Source organism: Meleagris gallopavo, chromosome 1 (assembly GCF_905368555.1).
Source record: "Meleagris gallopavo chromosome 1, MGAL_WU_HG_1.1, whole genome shotgun sequence".
NCBI classification, from domain to species: Eukaryota; Metazoa; Chordata; class Aves; order Galliformes; family Phasianidae; genus Meleagris; species Meleagris gallopavo.
Genome location: NC_139404.1, coordinates 170,784,678 through 170,805,752, shown reverse-complemented (window position 1 = coordinate 170,805,752; position 21,075 = coordinate 170,784,678). Strand labels below are relative to the sequence as shown.

At 37.1% G+C, this 21,075-nt stretch overlaps 1 protein-coding gene across 12 annotated transcripts in view; it reads left to right on the top strand.

The window, feature by feature from the left end:
* Positions 1 to 21,075, top strand: part of NBEA (neurobeachin) — a 469,696-nt gene that overhangs the window by 423,988 nt on the left and 24,633 nt on the right. For 5 of the 12 annotated variants that reach the window (XM_085216022.1, XM_085216026.1, XM_085216021.1 and 2 more), the window contains 3 exons: positions 17,683 to 17,745; positions 18,067 to 18,156; positions 19,686 to 19,878. In XM_085216022.1, the coding sequence (XP_085072148.1) occupies positions 17,683 to 17,745; positions 18,067 to 18,156; positions 19,686 to 19,878 (346 nt within the window). The remainder of the gene's footprint in view (positions 1 to 17,682; positions 17,746 to 18,066; positions 18,157 to 19,685; positions 19,879 to 21,075) is intronic. The other 7 variants (XM_085216030.1, XM_085216029.1, XM_085216027.1 and 4 more) reach the window with 3 other exon arrangements.

Here is a 21,075-nt window from a genome sequence, read left to right as displayed (position 1 = left end):
ATTGATTGGCAGCAGCCATTATCAGACCAATGTCCATGGATAGGGCAGTAGCATCTTCAAACTGTCCATAGCTAACAGTGTGTGGAGCTGAATCCTTGCGGAAGCTTTCTAGTGAGATGAGGCTCCAAATAGTCACATTGAGGTCTGACCTGATTGAAAGGGATAATTTAAAAAGGCAGATCCCAGTGACATATTCAAAATCTCCATTGGCCTTTTTGCTTCCACCATTTGCTTAAGCACCTCACATCCACTGCAGAATGGCGAAGAGGTTACTTCAGTCTCCATTTGGTTGAAATTAAAATGTAATCAAAGATGGTGTGGCTTAACCCAGGCTGAGGGAGGTGAGCTTGTTCAGCCTGGAGAAGAGAAGGCTGCGGGGTGACCTCATTGCAGCCTTCCAGTCCCTAAAGGGAGCCTACAAACAGGTGGGGGATCAACTCTTTACAAGGGTAGATAATGGCAGGACAAGGGGAAATGGTTTTAAGTTGACATTTCAGTTAACATTTAGGTTGGATATCAGAGGGAAATTCTTTACAAAGAGAGTGGTGAAGTGCTGGAGCAGGCTGCCCAGAGAGGGTGTGGATGCCCTGTCTCTGGAGGTGTTCAAGGCCAGGTTGTATGGGGCCATTGGCAGCCTGGTCTAGTATCAGATACTGGGGTTGTTGGAGGCTGGAGCTTGATGATCCTTGAGGTCCCTTCCAGCCCAAGCCATTCTATGATTCTGTGATTCCTGTCATCACTACATCTTTCTCAAGTGTATGCAGGAGGCCTGAACGAACTCTCTAATGTTTGACACTCTAATGTGTCATCCTGTGCTGTTTTCCGTCTTGGCCATTCTGGATGAAACCAGAATGGTAGGATAGCATTAAACTTTATGTTACTGACGTTGAAGTCTCTGATATCTCATATGTCTGTCCCTCTAAAAACTCTTTAGGAAGTTAAGATCTGCACTTGGTGGGTAAAATAAACTGGCTTCATTGTGACATACTGATTTTGATTTTTCAGACAACTTTGTAATTTTCTGATACCACTGGGAAAGAAAAAAAAAAAAAAGAAAAAGAAAAAAAAAAAGAAAATGAGAGCAAAATGAAAATCTGGACTTAAATGCTCCACAGGACATATAAAACTGAATTTTGTTGTTTAGGTATTTTATGATTAGAATTTGGAAAATTCTCTTGTTTTGTCATTTATGGTAGCTTCTGTTATTCTGCGAAGTGCACAATTTTTACATATCGTAATAAGGAGAAGGAAAAAAGTGTTGTGAAATATATTTTTTTTATTACAACCTCTTACATTTTATTTTTACTTTTTTAATGTAAAAGCAGTGAGGAGGAAGCTGAAACTTGAAGAATAGCTTAAGGATATTGACTCATTCTTGCTTGACAGGTGAAATCATGGTTGCAGCACTAACCACAGCAATTACAGCATTAAAATGTCAAGAAATTAGAGGTCAGAATAACAGATAATTTTCTTCCTTTTGTCAGATTAAAAATTGACATTCTTTGACAGCACTGGATCTCTAGCTGAGAAAATTATGACAGCTTAACTCATCTTGTACTTGTAAAGCAGTAATTGATAATGAACTTTACTATGACAGTCTTCTCCTGTGGAGAAACATGACAGAACATCACCAGTACAAAGCCTGTATCTCTTTTTAATATGTAAACAGTAGTTATATTGGACATTAGATGTTATTTGGAATCATCTTTACTGTTAGTATACATCATAATCCAAGTCATTTCCACCGGACAGATTCAGCTGACTTCAGAAGGCTGATGCTCAGAATGCTAATGCGTAACCAACAGTATCTGCAATCTAGTTTGCATTACTGGTTTTGTATTATTTTTCTAGGAAAATATAGGTACTCTCCCAGATATCTATAGGATATCCCTATATCCTCCCCAAATATCTACAGCTTTCAGGACCCCTACTTCCTGCTATAAACCCCTCCCCCCCCCCCCTTTTTTTTTTCCTTCTCTCAATTGCTGCTTGTCCAAGTTGAAATATCTGGAAGAATGTTGAGATTTTTGCAGATAACAACATCTGAATACCTGGAAATCTGAATAATCAGAAATCAATAGAAGTTGTGGTTTTTTTCAAGTTAGGAACTTGTTTCTGCATGACAGTGTTGTGGCTGGAAAGAAACAGAATAGTTATCCTTGTCATTAGGAAATGCAATAAAAGAGCTGAAATTATGGATCAAACTCAAAATATTGTTCAGGTAGTATATAGTGGATTGATCCCATGCAATTCCAAAAGCATATATTAAGTATAACCTCATAATATTTCAGGCTTTCTGTTTATTTGTTTAAAATATTGTCAGGTCACTCTTTATTTCTATACACATTCAATTTGCTTGTGATTAGAACTATTTGAAAAGGTAAAGTTAAAAATTATCTTACACAGTTGTTTTATGCACTATGCTGTAGGTTAACTTCTTGACTTCTTTACATTCGATGTGAGCTACAAACGCAGCTAAGCTGCAAAGCATTGGGACTATCCTGCCAGTATGCTACATCTTCAGCAGAAGCTTGTATCCCTTCAGTGTGTTGGGAATCATAGAATCATGGAATCATTAAGGTTGGAAAAGACCTCTGGGATCATCTAATCCAACAGCACATCTACCACCAATATTGCCCACTCAATTTATGTTCCTCATTACCACAGCTGCATATTCCTTGAACACAAGAAAGGGAGGCAAGACAGTGGAAAGTTACTGGGCTCAGATATTTATTCTGAACCCGTTCTGAAACTCAAAATACCTGAGCAAATTGAGAAATTATTACAGTTGTCAGTGTTTGACAGTCAGTTGCTGTCCTAAGAGTACAGTTTTGCTGGCAACTAACAGAACATATGGTCTATGCAATATTTATTTCTTTGGTGGTGAATTGATATTTAAATAAGTTGAAAAGTCATAATCATGCAATAGTCTTACAGTGCATTTCAGTTACCCTCATTTCTTGGTTTTATTTTTCATATTATATTTTCTTCTATTACCTCTATCTTTGATCTGACAAGAACAACAAAGCATCCCTCTGGATCTGCTGCAGTGAAACATGCCCACAGGAAGCAGAGTAGATCACATCAGTTTTCACTTTTTTTTTTTCTTTTCTCTTTTTTTTTTTTTTTCCTCTTCCTTTTCTCCCCCTTCTTTCTGAAACACTCTGCTACTACAGACGGCTGACATGATCGGGCTGTCAAGACTCAGTAAGATAGATATATCTTTAACAAAGGGAGGGGGAAGGCAAGCCTTTCCCTGGTGGCTGAACCTGGGAAATTTATGAGGAAAAAATTAACACGCTGCTCTAATGGCACTATATAACACTTCCAATGTAACACTAGCCCCTGTGACCGTGTGCTTGTTCTTGCTTTTGCTCGGAGGTATTCTTCTTTATTCTTATTTCATTGGTAACTTGTTAGATCTTTCTCTGCCGGGCACAGTTTCTTTGATGTGACAAGAAAATCAAAACCACCCCTATGGATCTGCTTGATTGAATTGTACCCACAGCACTGGCCACTTCTATATTCAGTTGTGCTTAATTGCCTCCATACAAGGAGCAGCCTTCGCTTCCTCTCTTGGAGCAGCACTGACTAGACATGGACATGGGTAGCTGTGAAATAAGTAGGAAACAGCAAGCAATATCAATATCAACTTCTTTCTCAGTGAACTGAAGGAATCTGTAGAGCAGAACCAGTCATACAAGCAAAAACCATCACTAAAGTGAAATTATTTTCTTATGTGCTGTGGGTTCTGTTCTTCACTGAGAAATGCGTACTTCAATTGGGTTTTGTCAAGAACTCTACATCTCCTGCCTTTCCAAATATCATGTTTTGAAGTCAAATAAAACATTTTTTCCCCACATTTTGCCCACCTGGGGAGAAAGCACCCTGATTAGCTAATAATACTTTTGTTTGTCTGTGAATCTTTTCTGTATGACTGAACCATAGAAACACAGAACTGCAGGGGTTGGAAGGGACCTTGAGAGATCACCAAGTCCAACCCCTCTGCTAAAGCAGGTTCCTTACAGTAGGTCACACAGGTAGGCGTGCGGATGGGTCTTGAATATCGTAGAAGATATTCAAGAAGATAGCCAACCTCTCTCAACAGCCCATTCCAGTGCTATCTCATCTTTACAGTAAAGAAATTCTTCTGCATGTTTTAATGGAATTTTCTATGTTCAAGTTTTACCCCATTGCTCCTTGTCCTATCACTACACGCCAGCAAGAAGAGCTTGGCCTCATCCATTTGCCTCCCACCGCTCTTTAGATACTTATAAACATTAATCAAATCCCCCCTCAGTCTTTTTTTTCCCAGCCTTAACAGACCCAGTCTACTCAGCCTTGCCTTATATGAGAGATACTCCAGGACCTCCACTGGAGTACCATAAAAAAAATAATCACATAAGTATGAATGCATTATAGATGGAAACTTGAATATTCTTGAATATTTTTGTGAATCTTTTCTGATCTGAGTTCATTGCTATTCCTGGACCATGCTGTTATTTGTGTACAGGAATTCATAAACTCTTGATGGTCAGGAAAATGTAGTTACTAGAATTAAAATAAAATTGTGGCTTATAGGTGATTTTTGGTCTACAGTGGTGGGATAGGATCTGTTTACTGATCATTGTACAGGTGATTAAAAAGCTCAGCATCTAGACAGAACTAAGCACCTTCACACAACATGTAAGGCGAACCATGCTCCAGCCGTTCAAACCAAAGAACTACAGATAACTGACTGACTTAGCTGACAAGTCTTCATCTAATCAGTTTAAAAAATATTTCAGATAATTAATTCATCAAAGAAATACTAGGATGAGTTTGTGAATAACTCGTAGCCCAGGAGACATCTCAATCTTCTCTGAGTGTTATTTGGAATAATTTTCTGACCATTTCTCATACAGTTTACTTATTCTGTACATTTTTATTCATAATATCCTGGACTTTTACCCAGATCAATTTTAGTGTTTTGCCCTTATAAAAAATCCATAGCCCATATCACTCTCATAGACACTATCACTCTCTTTTACTACAGAAGTATGAAAAATAGACCACTTGTTTATGACCATTTCTTCTTTATTGTTTGGTTATTTTGTTTTTCTCCATATGGATGACAGGCACCAATTATTTGTCTTTAAAATTAGCAGCAAACATTTTAACATACACCCAAAGTAATATTTTATGTGAGAGAGACAGAGAGCAAAAGAGATAGGGTGAAAATTACTCCTGCTGATTGTAAGAGAAATAGCTTGAAGGGGCTTCTTTTTGCCTATTAGCACAGATTTCAGTTATATTACCCTCTCATTACCTCAGCATAAATTAACTATTATTCAAAGCATTTCACACACACGAGTTTATTGGAACAGATAATAGTCTAAGCATCTAGTCATTCATTTAGAAAGATGCAAAGCTGAGCTTTCTAAATGTTTTAAACATATTGATAATGTGCCTCTTTAATGCCATTTTGAAGCCTGTGTACAGTATATCTATATTATTGTTTTCAATTTATGTCAAAAACAAAGTGAAGTTTTGAAGAATGTGTGCTGGGAAATACTCCAAACAGAATTATTTCTTTATAAGCTAAGCCCTGAAAACAACTGAGAACATTTACTTTAAATTTAACAGTAGAACCTATTTCCAAAACTGAAGTTCTATATACTCCAAAGCTTTATGAATACTATATGACACCTTTCAGTTTGTACCTACTTCTCTGTCAGTCTCTTTCCACTGTTTAGTTTTGAACGTTTTCCTGTTCTCTGGGATAGTTCTTGTGTCCTGCAGTGGATAAACTGACAGCTGGCAGATGTTTGGAGACATCATAACCACTGAATTTGCTGTAAGAAATATGTTCTTTGCAAACGTAAGAGCACCTTCCTAGGGTGGGAAGAAGGCAAGATATGTGAAAATGAGAGCTTCTGCTTTCTGTTCAGTACATATAGTAATTATTCATAAGGTAAAAAATATTATGTTCATTACATTTTTTTTCCCACGAATTTGAGATAAAAACACTAAGCACGAATAAAATATGTATAGTAGATACATTGCCTTGCTAAGTCAGTTCTGTATTCCAAGCATTAAAAAAGCCTTCAGTGATCATGTTTTATATCAATAGTGAACCAGAAGGAATAAAGCCACAGCCAAAATGCATTCTTTAATGATGCCCTTCCCTCCTTTATTATTGCAAGATTTCAGAAGGCCTGTTCTGTTGTTTGCTTCTCTGTTTTCTTTATTTTATTTTGTGTTTTCTTATAGGGCATGTTCTTAATCTTAAAATAAGTAGTTATAAATATGTTGTGTATGTTCTGTGTAATGATTTTCTGAAATATTGTTATCTTTTTTTTTCCTAGCAGTTGAGACTACTCATTAGCTTAGCTATTTAGAAATGTTTATTTTCCACTACAATTATATTCTCTAGACTTGATTGTGTACCTTCATTTATTTACTTCACCACTGAAAGATTGTGATGTCCCACAGTTCAAAAGACTGCCTGCTTACGATCATCTGAATTCATAGTATCACAGAATCACCAAAATTGGGAAAGACCCCCAAGATCATCCAGTCCAGTTATCTACCTACCATCACCATTTCCCCAGTAACCCATGTCTCTTAGTACAACAGCTAAATATTTCTTGAACACCTCCAGGGATGGTGACTCCACCACCTCCCTCGACAGCCCATTCTGGCACATTAATTCTTCTCAACTAATGGCCAAATTGCAATGGGATATACCAGCAGTCACTAATAGACACCTTTGGTCATGGTTGAACTTCCCCTTGAATGTGATATGTTATTCTATACGCTGGTTCACCAGAAGTATTTGAGAGAGTTCAGAGAAGAGCATCCTAGTGATGAGAGGACAGAGATGAGTGGTTTATGGGCTCTGGGCTCAGCTGGAAATAATAGCAAAAGGTGAAATATAGCAGAAAAGCAGGATCATAGAGAGTTGCTCATGCCAGCTGAGAGGGAGAGATTGCTTGTTCTGATATCAGTTTAGCAGTTAGATGATCAAGTTCAGGAAAAGTTAGGCTTAATGGCAAAAGTTTTCTAAGATCTGCAGGCTGCACAAATCTCATATGAACAATTGTAGAAACCTCATTGGATGAATAACTTCAAAATAAAATTGGCAATGCATTGTTAGAAAGCATGGTGTGTAGAAAAACCTAGACTTTTCCATCTATATATCTTGATCTGCTATGTTACCTTTGTACAGGTAGCCATGAGAATAATAAGAACCTGAATATTTTGTCAATAACTCTGTCAGTCTCTACCTCTTACAATTACATTAACTTCCATCCTAAGTCATTGCATTGCATCTTTTTTTGATCTGAAATTTTTGAAAAATCAATAGTTTATCTAGGAATTTTGAAAATTGATACCTTATTCAATATATGCAATTTAACTCTTTGGAGTTTTTTTTCTGTTCTAGCCTTGCTGTATGGAAAATTGGATATTTGGTCCTCTGCTGGCTTACATAGACCAAAGTCATTCAGTAGGTGAAAAAATGCATTCAAAAGATGTGCTAAGCATCTTCCATTTATAGATTTCTACCCCTATTACACAACCTACAGCCAAAGTCAGCTGTATGTAGTTTAGACCAAATCCCAAAAACTAAGTCCTGACCTAAATATTTGCTCCTTTTTTAGTTCTTACATTGCAAATTTTGTCAGAACTTCACAGAAAATGTATAAACATATAGTAATTAATAAAACTTGAAAGAAAGATTATTAATGAAAATGTGTGAGCCTTTCTTAATACAGTGGACCAACTAAGGAGCAAAATGTAATCAAAGTGGAAGAAAAGTCAGCAAAAAATGAAAAAAAATCACTTAAAACAGGTGTAAAATCAGTTAATAAAAAGAAAAAATAAAGGACATCGTAGAGGAATTTAAGAATCTTTACTTTGTTTTAAAAATCACCCCCTTCTCAATAAATAAACTTCTTGCGCAGAGGCTTTACACACATTTATTGTATATTTTAAAAAGTTTAGCTGTGATTTTTTATAGCTCATAGTTCATCTTTTAAAATAAAAAAAAAATGTAGTTAAAACCAGCTGTAAGAATGCACTGTTAAAGCTCTTAGTTGCCAAGAAAAAAATTAATTAGAAAAGTGTGGATGAAATTTCAAAGTTTTAATGAAACCTCCTGCTGATATTACTGTTGCATTTTTACGATAGGATGCCTATGCTCAAGGGCCTCTGCGCTCCTTAAAAATGACAATTAAAAACATGCAGTATGTCTTAAAGCCAACAGCAAGGGCAGCTAATAAATAGAATTAAACCTGATGAGGTCCCCAATAATTTCTCTCTTCTAATGGCATACAGTAAAATTTTACAAATGCACAGGAGGCAGAGCGCTATTCAGATGACATCAGACTCCCCGAAAACCACAGGAAGCAGCCCAGTGCTACTTCCTTGGCTCCACTCCCAATTATTCCCTAATGCACTTAAAAAGTCTACGGTACTTATGTTTTTATTCCCTACCCAGAGAGTCCTTCCCTTTGTTCTGTCAACTGCACAGGTGCTGGCATAGCTGGGCTCTTTCTGCTCTTGTGACCTTCCCTAAGCAGCAGAATTAAGAGCCGTTCGATCATACCACTTGAAAATCGAGGGTCCTTCAGATACATTCACTCTCCCAGTTTCCTCAGAATAGCACTGAGGAATTTGCTTGATGCATTGAATGTTGAGAGCTGAGTAGTGATCACAATGACTGCTTCCACTTTCCAGACAGGAATGCAGAATAAGGACCAAGATACTCAGGTTTGCTGTTTGTCCAGACGGGGCTTCATGTTTCTTTCCCTAAAGATCTTCATGAACATTAGAAGTTTACTCTTTCCTCTGTCTCAATGAAATGGAAAAATAATGAAAGATTTTTACAAGTATTATCTCTGTTTTGTAGCATTTCTACTCCCAAAGAGTAACTGGAGCTTTATTACTGTGGGAACAGTTATAAATAACATTGTCCTCACTGCCACAGAATAAGTAGCTTCTGCTTTCAATTCAGCCTTCTGATTAGTCTAAGTGGTGATTCATCAGTAATACTTGAGTTTGAATTTTTTTATTATTTCTAAGTTTTTTATATATATATATATATATATATATATATATATATATTATATATATGCACATATATATTTTGTCTCTGGAATGAAGCCCTGAATATGCCCCAGTGTTTAACTGACTAAGCCAGGGTGAGCAGCTTCTCTTCGCGTCTGAAGAAAAGAAGTAAGATGGAAGAATAAAGAAGGGGAAATAGAATTGCTTGGGATGATGTACATTTACAAAACTCCCGCCGCCTGGTGGAGAGGATGGGAGATTGAGATGAAGGTCCAGTAGGAATACATAAAAAACAAAAGAGGAAAACAAGACAGAAAGGACATTTGGAGTGTTTGACACAAGGAGGGATAGAGGGAAAATGTTAATAATGTGGTACCTGGGGGCTTACAGAAGCTGTGAAGGAATTACCGTAGGTCCACAGAACTCATAGTATGGTTGTTAATGCAGAGAAATGATGTTTGCAACCTTCCAGAGCTTTATGAGGTTTTTTTTAGTCTTGACATTTGGAAGTGTATTTTCATTAGTAAATTGACTGAGGCATTGTTTAATACAGTAAGGCATTTCTACACACACACACACACACACCTTTATTTTAAGTACTTTTGATTGGTAAATTTTAGCAGATTTCTAAATTCAGATTTCTAAATTCAGTGGATGGTGTTCCTAAAAGTATTGATGACAATTTTTAGCCTGGCACCACTGAAACTTCAGGCTTTCTGGCTGCTACTCACTGCTTTTCACATGTGGAAACAGTTGAAGCATCCCAGACAGCAGCAGTGTTGTTGTTTTTTTTTTTTTTTTAGGATGCCTGTAAATTTTAGTGACTGCCAACTAAGGGATGCTAATGACAGTTTTCATATAATTTTTTTATTCCTTTACTTCCTCTTTTTTAGGCTTTGGAAATCTGTAGTGGTTCCAGTCAAAAAAGAAGTTAGCTTTAAAAATTCAGAGGTTTTTTTTTATTATTTCTTACTCAAGGAAATGTAAAAAAAATATCTGCTTTAGACAGAATTGAAATAACTTTTCATTACTGGAGACAATGTGTTTGGAATTCTAGTAGCCACTCAGAAAAGAATGTTGATGTCATAAATTTACTCTGCTTGAAAAAATATAATTTTTCCATTCCAGAGGTCTAAAAATAAATTAAGATTTCAGCATACTGGGTTATATTTCACATAAAAAAAAAAAGAGAAAAAGAAATCAGTTGAAGTATGTCATTAAGGAGAGGACAGAGAATGCTTGGCTTGGAAGGAAAAAATTAGGAAGTAGGACAAACCTAAGACAGTAATGGTAGGAAAGGGAAGGGAAGGGAAGGGAAGGAAGGGAAGGGAAAGGAAGGGAAGGGAAGGGAAGGGAAGGGAAGGGAAGGGAAGGGAAGGGAAGGAAAGGGAAGGGAAGGGAAGGGAAGGGAAGGAAGGGAAGGGAAGGGAAGGGAAGGGAAGGGAAGGGAAAGGGAAGAGAAAAGGGAAGGAAAAGGGAAGGAAGAAGGATATTAGGATAGCTTGAGGAGGACCTTTGGAAATAACAATTTCTTGAAACTTGAAATTAATGAATCAAGCTCAGAAAAAAATGAAAGTAACAGTTTGGCTGGAATAGCAGTTGATGTTATGAGCAAGATCTTGGAAAGAGCTAAGTGTGAGGAGTGTCCATTAGTAACAGGATTGATGTGACAGGAGGCACAGAGAAGTGGTAGAACTGATTTGGTTGAGTTTGCAAATGTTACATAAGACACATCTGCAGTTCTGCATGTTGTGATGCATTGATTGCTGTCACATAAAGGAGAAACACAAAGTAATAATATCGACAGAGAAATTCTGTATTGCAGGTGTATGATTTAGTAATTTGCATTGCAGAATCAAGATGTCAAAGAGAAGCTTGTTCCATAGACTTAAGCACCAGATGGGAAAGATCATCTTGATTGGCATTTTAACCAACAAATCACATAGAGCTTCTGTCCATGCAGCCTTTTGAATGTAACCATAACTGTTGGCGTCTGATGAATAACAAAGAAAATATGGGAGTGTTTTGTCATATAGATACAGTTTAAGTGATAAGAAATTATTTCAGTGACCATGAATATTTATCATCTAAAACCAATAATAAAAGTTCTTGTTTTTAAATTGATGAGAGGATGTCTTCAGAAAAGATAAAATTGCTTGTCAGTTCAAGAGGAGTCCTTGTTTCTGATGCTGTCCATTACATAACAATATGACAATAATTTTAGGACAGTTATCAGTCATCTAAAAAGTAAAAAACAATCCTGTGACTGACAAGGTTTCAAATCTTTAAGTATTCATGACATGGTTACATATCTAATGAATTATTGTATCATGCTGTTATGTCTCTCACAAAAGTAACTTAGCAGTAAAATCTTTTGTAATGTGTTGTACTCAGCAGCTTAATAATGATCAAAGAAACTAGCGTTTTCTTTTATAAACTTAATACAGATTTGGGAGAATGATGACAGAGCAATGATTTCATTTGGCATGACATCAATGAACACACAGAGTTTCAGTAAATGTTACCAATCCGAATGGGATAGGAATTATTATAAACATGACTGTAAGAAATATGATAGTCAACAGGAGAAAAATATGGTATAGAATGTATATATATATATATATAGAACAATAAGAAAATTTGTTATATAAAAGAGAAAGAAATTAAAATATTTTTGAATTATAAAAAATGAATGACTTTCTTTAGTTCCAGCTGATATTCAGACTTTTGCACAGCAGTAATTTTACAAGCAAAGGGATTCTGACTGTCTGCCTTGTATGCAGTCAAACAGCAGGGAAGGAAAGGCAGCAAAATTGCCATCAGCTGGGAGCAGAACCCGCAGTTTTATAAATTATCACAACTATAAAAAGGAAGTGATGAACAGAGCAGTGTCCCAAGGAACCCCTGTAACAACATCGACCTTGTCAGAGGAATTAGGAGTTAAAGCTGTTCACTTCAGAGCATAATAGAGTTTGCTGTAGTTTTTAGTGTAATTTAATGAGAAAATTTCATTATAGCAATGGCAAACTCCATTGTTCCAGGCAAAGTTGGAAAGATACAAGACACAAGGGAAAGAGAAATTGTAGAAAAGTTGCTTTTTCCTTTCTTCATAGGTAGGAAGGACAGAGGGAATTTCACTGCTTTTCAGTGTAAGGAAGATTTCCATAGCTTTCGAGAGAATGGCAACTGCTGGAGGGAAAAAGGAAGTTTTTGTGCTCAGATATGCAGGAACCTCAGAGGAACTGGCTTGCACTTGAGAAGGTGCCTGAAAGAATCAGGGACACTTTTACCCAAACCTGCCCTGGCTGGGGCATAGCCACTTATACACTATTTTTGCTTCACCTTCCCTGTTTCTGTTTGGGAGATGTAGTCACTTTTTTTTCTTGTTTGCAATGCCTTTAACTAAGTGTCTACTTAAAGTGAAAGGGTGTTTAAAGGTTTACGTGTCATGAAAGGCATAGTGGACTGCCAGGGATAAGAACTGGAGAACTATAAAAATAAGAGTGAAGAAATAGGTATCACAATTACTTGAAGTACACAAGTACTTTAATTAGGTAAAAATGAAAGCTAAAAGTCAGTGCTCCAAGAAACAAATAAGGTCAGGGATGAACTGATGCCTGAAAAGGGGATGGGAAATACATTCTCCTTTGTTTTGCATTTCTGTTTCCAGTCGTAGTGGAATGAGAAAGAGCTCAGGGTAGGGCTGACTGGGAAGGGGCTGAAGCTCCGCTCCAAGCTATTGCTCTTCTGCTATGGAGCCATTTAATTGCACACTGGATCCAGTGAGATACCTCCTGTGTGGGAAAGGAGCTTAAGGTTGCCCCTCTCCACTGTTAAATTAATAAAGTAGTGACCTGCAGAGAAAATCCATTTCTGTGCCCATCTTTCAGTCCCTCGAGTATGTTGATTAAATAACCCACTGTATCAAAGCCTGCAGACTAGTTGAGTCATTGCTTGTCTTTAAACTACAGCGCTTCTTTCCTCAGAGCACACCGTAATAAAATGGAAATCAATACTCTTAACCTAACTTACCGAAAGTCCTGAAGATATTGATGCCGTTTAACAGCTGTAGATGCAAATAAAAAAGCAGTATCTCAAACGACTAGTACAAAACAATAACATTTGCAAGCTGCTTATGCTACCCACCAAAGGACTGTCAATCACATTCACTGGGAAGAAGTGCTTGGGGCTGCTGAGTGTGCTGGCTGCATGAGCAGGAGAGCACGTTAGAATGCCTGTGTTCACTTCAGTGCAGAAATGAAAGAAACTCTCAGGAAAGACAAATACGGATGAATATGGCTGTGGTGCATATTTCTCAAATTAATGTAGATTTTGATTCTTCCCTGGGCTCTGCCCCATGCGCAGGGGAAAATGTTTTGAGAAAAACCTGATACTTGTACACTGAGGGAGCAAAATGAGCAAGGACTATGGAAATTAACAATACAAAAAGGATTATTAGAAAAAAGGAATGAAAGCGTAGAGAAACTGAGTATATTTTTTTGAATGTGTGACTTGTCATAATCAGTGAAATGAACAAAACAAGCCACTTCACATAGGAGTAGAAGTATTGTCTTACTATCTGCAGTGCAATCTGGTTTTAGGAGTTTCTTTCTTCTCATCCTACATGACTCTAACTAAAAGCACTCCCACTTTCATCCATTTTGTGCTCTGTGATTACCATGCAGCAAAGGGGTGTTAGCAGGTGAGAGAGCCCTTCTTGTTAATTCCTTCATGATTTTGCTTGCATTTCTTGAGAACTCTTTTTGGAGAAACAATATGTTAAAAATAGACTGCATCATGGCTTACCATTTTGTGAGTGTGTGCCAAAGAGCAAACAAAACCTTCACCTTTGTGATGTTTCCATACATATCCATTCTCATATTTTCATCTAGAGCTTGTAAATTGTGCTCCAGCACTGCCCCTAAACCAGCTGCTTCTCTTCTGGGGTCTGCACCACACATGGGGCTAAGCTGGTGGGAATACCCTGCACTGGGCACAGTTAGTGTATGTAGTGCTTCCAACCAACCCTTTCATTCTGCAGCTGTGCTCCTGCTGGGTCGTGCCGATTGTTATTGGAGTCTTTGACTGCTAAGAAATAGTATTTTTGAACCTGAAGGAACTGATTGCTTATTTAATGACACACTTGATTTGTATTTCTTTCAATCTGCATTCTTAAATAGAGAAAAATAATTTGGTAGACTGCTGTGAGAACAAAACAGACATCTCTAACTCTTCTTTCCTCATGAAGCTGGCACTGAGGACTGATCCTCCAAGCTGCAGAGGAGTATCCCACTATCTCTGTGAATGTGCAGTTTGCCATTAAGCATAAAAACTGGAACCCAATAACTTCTTTCCTTTGAGCAAAACACGTTTAGGATATTACTCACTGTAACTAAGAAGAATGTTATTCATTAGACTGGGTGATTTTTTTTGTATTTATTTCCTACTCAAAATTGTACATAAGCATAGCATACAAATCTCTTTTTTTAAATTAATTAATTAATTAATTAGTCATTTTTAAATGACTAATATTAAGTGCTATGAAGCAATGCTTTGCTTGCTAGCATAAATTAGGATGTACGATATATATATAATTATTTAAATCTTTGAATTGTCAGCAAGTTTGCAGATGTTTTTGTTTCCTTGTTCGGATTTACGGTTATCAATAGGCTGAGGCCCATTTTATCTTTCTGCAATATATGATCATATCCTAACAGCTACTCCCTAAAGTGTCTGCAGTACAAATCTCATTTTATGTGTATTAAAAACAGTAGGGAATCTCAAATCAGCTCACTAAATAGCTTTCCTGCAACACCTTATTAAGAAAGTGGAAACTAGTATAGTTGCCACTTTGCTGTTTCAAAAGCATTAAATCTGCAGCCACTTAATTCTTTTAGAGCTTATTTTGTTTGTACACAAAGGACATTTGAAGGTGAAATGAGAGAAGAAAATAGTTTTATTAAAATACATGTTAAATTAACCAGAATATGTGTTTGAGGGAGCGGTGCAGCACTTCGAATACGTTACTCAAGATCTGATGGGAGAAAAGTAATTGATTAATTAGACCAAAATTTTTTAAATAAACTTGTCAGAAATTTTTTGATTTACAGTTCAAGAAAAGCTGTGGTGTATGTTAAGATTTCAGATTTATTTCACATACAACTGTAGTTCTCTGGTAAACAAATCAATGCCTTACACTGTTATTCACAGATCTGCTCTATACCTTTTAGTTCCATGTCATGATCTGATAACACATGGCATTAGGAACGCCCTTGGGCCAGTCCCTTATCTCTGTGTGCTTATGGTTATCTTCTGTGAAAGTTTTGACAAGATTTTTCTGTTCTTTTCATGTGTTTTGAAATTTAGAGAGGAATAACAGTTCTAGCTGTGCAGCTGTGGAGCTGTGCTGTGCCATCAGTGCTTGTAAAGAAGCACTGTTCAGTTTCCTTAAGCATCCAAGAGTTTTCAGTTTTACAAATGGTACTTTTGAAAGGAAAGGATGGCATTACTGATCATAGGGTGGGAGAGGGAGGGTTGTCCTTATAAGTGCAAGGCAGCAAAAGCATTCAACAATTCATCATTGTCAAAGTCTTGGTTCTGCACTTGTTCTGAGTATGGAAGGAAGGATTTGGCATTCATTTATGTGTTTTAAAGCATCAGCATATAAATAGGTATGTGAATATTTGCCAGGACATCTTCAACTGTAAAATAACAGTTACTTTTGACAGTTACGATTGAAGCATCCATCTAAAAAATTCCTGCATGTTTATTGTTCTGTTCCTCTTTCTTTTCCCCTGCTAACATCATAAATCCACCTGGGCTGGGAGGCAAAGCCCACAGAGTTATGTATGCAGAATTTATAGCCCGAAAATCAGAATTTGCCAACACTGGACAACACAAAAGTACATGTGTAAATTAGAATCAGGCTGTACTTAAAAAAAATTAATAATTCATTTCAATGTGCCTGTGAGAGGACAGAAGTATCATTTACGGGATCACTTAAGGGGTGATAGGGAAAGATCTGGGTTTTGTTCAGAGTCGCTGCCAAATATAATTCACACCCTTATTTCATCACATAATTCCTTCAAAAATTAAAGGAATAACCTTGATAATTGTTTGAAAAAAAAAAAAGATTATTTTTCTCAAAATATTATGGGCAGATCTGTGTGGGAACATGTATCATGCAGCGCCTGATGTTGCTGATATTAGTCGTCATCATTTTGAAACCAAAATCCACAAGCAGCTATAATTCTATATTATATTATTATATATTATATATATTATAATTCTATATTATATTATTATATAATAAAACTTAGGAAATCAGAGTATTGAATGTAATGGAAAATACTACTTTGATTCAAACTGAATTTTATATTCCTGTAAAAAAGTGTATGAGTGACGTTTCTACATAACATGTAAAGAGAGACTGTTCATATCTTACTACTGTAAGATGTGTACAAACATCTGTCCACACAAACACATTGGTTTTGTATATAGTCAGTCCATGATTTTAATTCGTCAATAAATGTTGTTAATAAAAACAAAGAAACATACCAGTTCCCCAGAAAGCAGCCTAAAGTCTGACCTCAATTAGTCAACAAGGAAGAAATTCCCTGTACCAGTATAAACACATCACCCAATGTGTTAGGCTACAAACCATGGAAAGTCCTTCAGCTTCTTTACCGGACTTTGCATTCAGTTTCTTCTTTTGTTAGCAGTATTTTATTAAATTATCTATCAGTCTAGATCATCAAAAGCGTTGGACGCTGTGACCTGTCAGGAAATCTCTAACATCTTTTCTGGCTTCTACACTGTGGACTGCAGGAATGCACAGACTGGCTTGTAGGAATCATGAAATACATTGATTGAAAGGATTCTTCTATATAATGAAGTATTTAATGTGCTTCTTACCTTTTTGAATTTGATACAAGTAACAGAATTTACCAAGTTAGTCATGTTTTTGGTGTTTTTTCAAATTTTGCATACAGTAGCAAATGAAAAATTGATAAAACTCACAAGAAAAATACTGAGGGTCAGTAGTGCAGAGTACAGTACATATGTAAGTACATAACGCATAGACCATTTCAAAATCCGCCCGCCAATTTAGTTTTTGAGGGGTTCTTTGTCCTTGATTTTAAATGATCAAATAAAATAGTACTTGTTTGAGAAATAAGAGTTCTTAAACTCTATTGCTCTTACAAGGAGCGATCTTTTGCCAAAGTTTTTAAGGATGTATCCTAAATATATTTGTGTTTAAATGAACTGTTTCAATAGCGGAAGCATCACAGTTGGACTTGCTCTACTCTTTATTGAGTTACTCTGTATTTATTTTGAAAGTAGGCAGATGCCTCATGGAATAAATTGAAATGGATAAGTTTTCTCTACAAAACTGTGAAGTCTGAAAGCCCACAAAAAAGGTTGCAAGAAAATTATGCACAGAATACTTGGAGAATGAAGGCAACTTGGAAAGATTTCTACAGTAGTCTGAATGTGCCTGGCAAGATTTATTTTTGGCATTTTTTTCTTTTAACCTGCTTTTGTTGTTATTGAAATTGTAATTATTTTGTTGTTATTGTATTTTATACTTGAATGTTGTTTCTCAGTTTGCTTTCTTTCCCCCCATTTAAGATTCCAGAGGCTTATTTTATTAGAGATCCCCATACTTTCCTCCTTACAAAGGAATTTATTAAGGTATATGTGTTCTTTTTAGTGCAAAAAAGCTCTCAAGACCTGAACTGCATGTCCTCACAGGTTAACATTTTCACATATAACGCCAGTTATTGCAAATGAGCCTGGTTAGTTGAGTAACCGAAACATGCTTGAAAGGAGAAGCAGAGCTTGTCTACAAAATACTAACACTTGGCTGAGTCTGCAGCCTGGGAGGAGAGCACCGGGTGAATTTTCTGGACTTTTTTCATGGCTGACTTGGGATGTGCCTGCACTGTCACTGAGTGTGTTGACCTCTCTCCTTGACGCATATTGCTCCTGACAGTCCCTCTGCCTTCCCCGCAGGCCATGGAGGCGCAGATCCAGAACTTCGGGCAGACGCCGTCGCAGTTGCTCATTGAGCCCCATCCGCCGCGGAGCTCTGCCATGCACCTGGTGAGACATAGCTGCTGGTCGGGAATTCATTCCCTTTGAATCAGAGGCTTCTTTATAGGTCATCAAGTATCCCTTTAAGGAACGCTTTAATGCCCCCACTGCCCACACAGCTGTACACAGTGTGGCAGAGCAAGGTGGAATTTGACTAGCATTAACTTTCTATAGTCCTGACTTTTCCTCCATAATATTGCATAAAAAGGCTCTTTCTTCATAAATATGCACTTCATAAATAGATATTTAGATTCTTATTTCTGCAAGTAATGGGAATGACTCCAGGCTCTTCTTGCACTGAGTCTGTTGTTATTTATTTATTCATTTATTTTTGAAGGAAACTTTGTTAGGGGATGATATATGGACAATGCCTGCTTGCCAGAAATGAAACAATATAGTTCAAATCGTGCTGGAATCCTCCTTTCAGTTCCCCTGGGAGAATACAATTTATACTTCTTTCTAATTTCAATTTGAACTTCAAAATTCATTCCCAATATGTTCTTCTTTGTACTTCTTGCAAAGAATTATACAAAACAGCAAGACTAAATGAGACAGATCTCTGTGCCCCTCAGTGCCTTTGATTAAATGCTTAGAGCTATATTTTTTCTTCTAAGTTTTGTAAATCAAGAGTAATGCATACAGTAATTTCATTAATTTCATCTGTTCATGAGAAATTCACTTTTTGTGGTTGCACACTATGAAAATGGGAATTGGTCTGGAAATGCCAGCTATGTTGTTACAAGTACTGTGTAGATGTTAAACATCATATATTTTATATTCTTAAGGTATAAATAATAAATGTCATTTATATTTTATATTTCAAAAGGAAAGGATTATTTGAACTTCTAAAAATAATCATAATTGTTATAACACTGGTTGAAAAAAGTAACATTAAGAACAGTACATTATATAATCTCACATGATAACACCACTGCTGTTTGTGAAAAATTACCTGTGTCACCTGTAGAATCACTGAACTGATTTATAATTGCTTACGATTAATAAGTAAATGCTTTACACAGAATTAAAATGTCTCCTAATGTTTAGAAGTGATGTATTTCATATCATTCATTAACATCAATCAAGCATTCATTAAGAAAAAATCAAATATCTGAAAAAATCTAAATCTGAAATTTTGAGTCCCTCTTAAAATTTCTTGTTTTCAGCCATTTTAACCTGTAGCAATTACAAACAGATTCTTTTATTTGACTCATATCTCTGTTGTATGGATACTAACTGCTGTATCATTTTGCATTTTATTGTGTATTAATTAATGCTAGCAATCATTATGTACCCTGTAATGATAACCTGGTGGACCCTTGCCATTCCTATTCTCTACTTGTCCTCATGTAATGATCCAATATTAGCTTCTGATCTTGCTCTCCTCCGTCACTAGTGTAGATGCACAGGTAGCATTGTTTTCCCTGTATGTGCACGTGTTTGCCTGCTCTTTTTAACCTCTTTTTCCCTCAGACCTCCTCACTAATTGTGTTATCCCTTCTGTTTTCTTCTGCTCTCTTCTCCTTTCTACTCAACAGTGTTTCCTTCCACAGAGCCCCCTCATGTTTAAAGATCAGATGCAGCAGGATGTCATAATGGTGCTGAAGTTCCCATCAAACTCTCCGGTCACACACGTGGCAGCCAACACGCTGCCCCACCTGACAATTCCTGCCGTGGTGACTGTCACCTGCAGCAGGCTCTTTGCTGTCAATCGGTGGCACAACACAGTAGGTAGGTCCTCACAGGTGGATTTCTTTCAAAACTGAAGATCTTAACAGTGCAGCTTTTAATTTCGAGTGGAGGTTAGCTAGATATGAGTTAATCTCACTCACTTACATGTATACAAATACATAGCAAACATACAGTTATTCAGGTTTCTGTCAAATATTCAAAGCTTCTGTTTCCTCTACTGTCATCCCTAGAAACACTCTCCATAAAAGCAGCACATTCCCATGGCAGCCAGTCAATTTGTGGTTACATCAAGATCAGACTTTGATATAATAATTTTCAGGAGCATGCTGCTGTTCTTGACACAATCTATATCAGTATGTTCCAGGCTTCAGAAATATGTACTGGCATGCATCACTGTCTGCTGCTTGTGAGAGCTTTCAGGCCTTCCTCTGGGTCACAGCTTGGTAATGCGGGACCGAAAGCAAACTGAAGTGGCAGGATTGTTCTGAACAGAATTTTCCTCATTCTGTCTCAAAAGCCCATTCAGTGGGGTCATGCCACATTTCCTTTCCTGTCCTTGCTCACCTTTCCATTGCCACTAGGACTCTCCTGTCTCCTCCCCATCCCTGGAGGCATTTAAGGCCAGGTTGGATGGGGCCCTGGGTAGCCTGAGTGGCAACCCTGCTCATTGCAGGAAGGCTGGAACTGGTTGGGATTTAAGGTACCTTCCAACCTAAGCCATCCTGTGATTCTGTGATGCTTTGATTCCTCACCTGGCCTTGCAAGTACAGAGATTTTCCCGTGCATTGCTAAATATGTGGTGGACCCCAAGCTGCAGCCCCACTCAGGAATGAAGGTGTCTTTCTGCTCTAATAGCCCTCATGCTGCAACATATGGAAATTTTTGAATGTGTCTTACCACCTGGAAAAAACAAGAGGTTGCCTCATGTTTGAGAGTGTGACTCAGTAGCTGATTTGGGAGCTTTGTCAGGACTGAGCAAAAAAGAAAAATCCATCCCCTCTTTACAGCATAGGAGAACTCCCTGGACAGAAGTAGGCCCTTCAGGAGATGAAATTGTGAATTTAAGATGTCTCCCTCCAGTAGAAGTAAAGGAATTCTAGATTAATTAGAGGTTTCACTACCTTAAATGTAGACATCTCCTCAGTAAATGAGTCAAGTGAAGTAGATCCCAAAATTCCTACATATACTTTGCTGTGAAGGAGTCAAAGTCACTAAAACAGCAGTATCCTGAAGTTC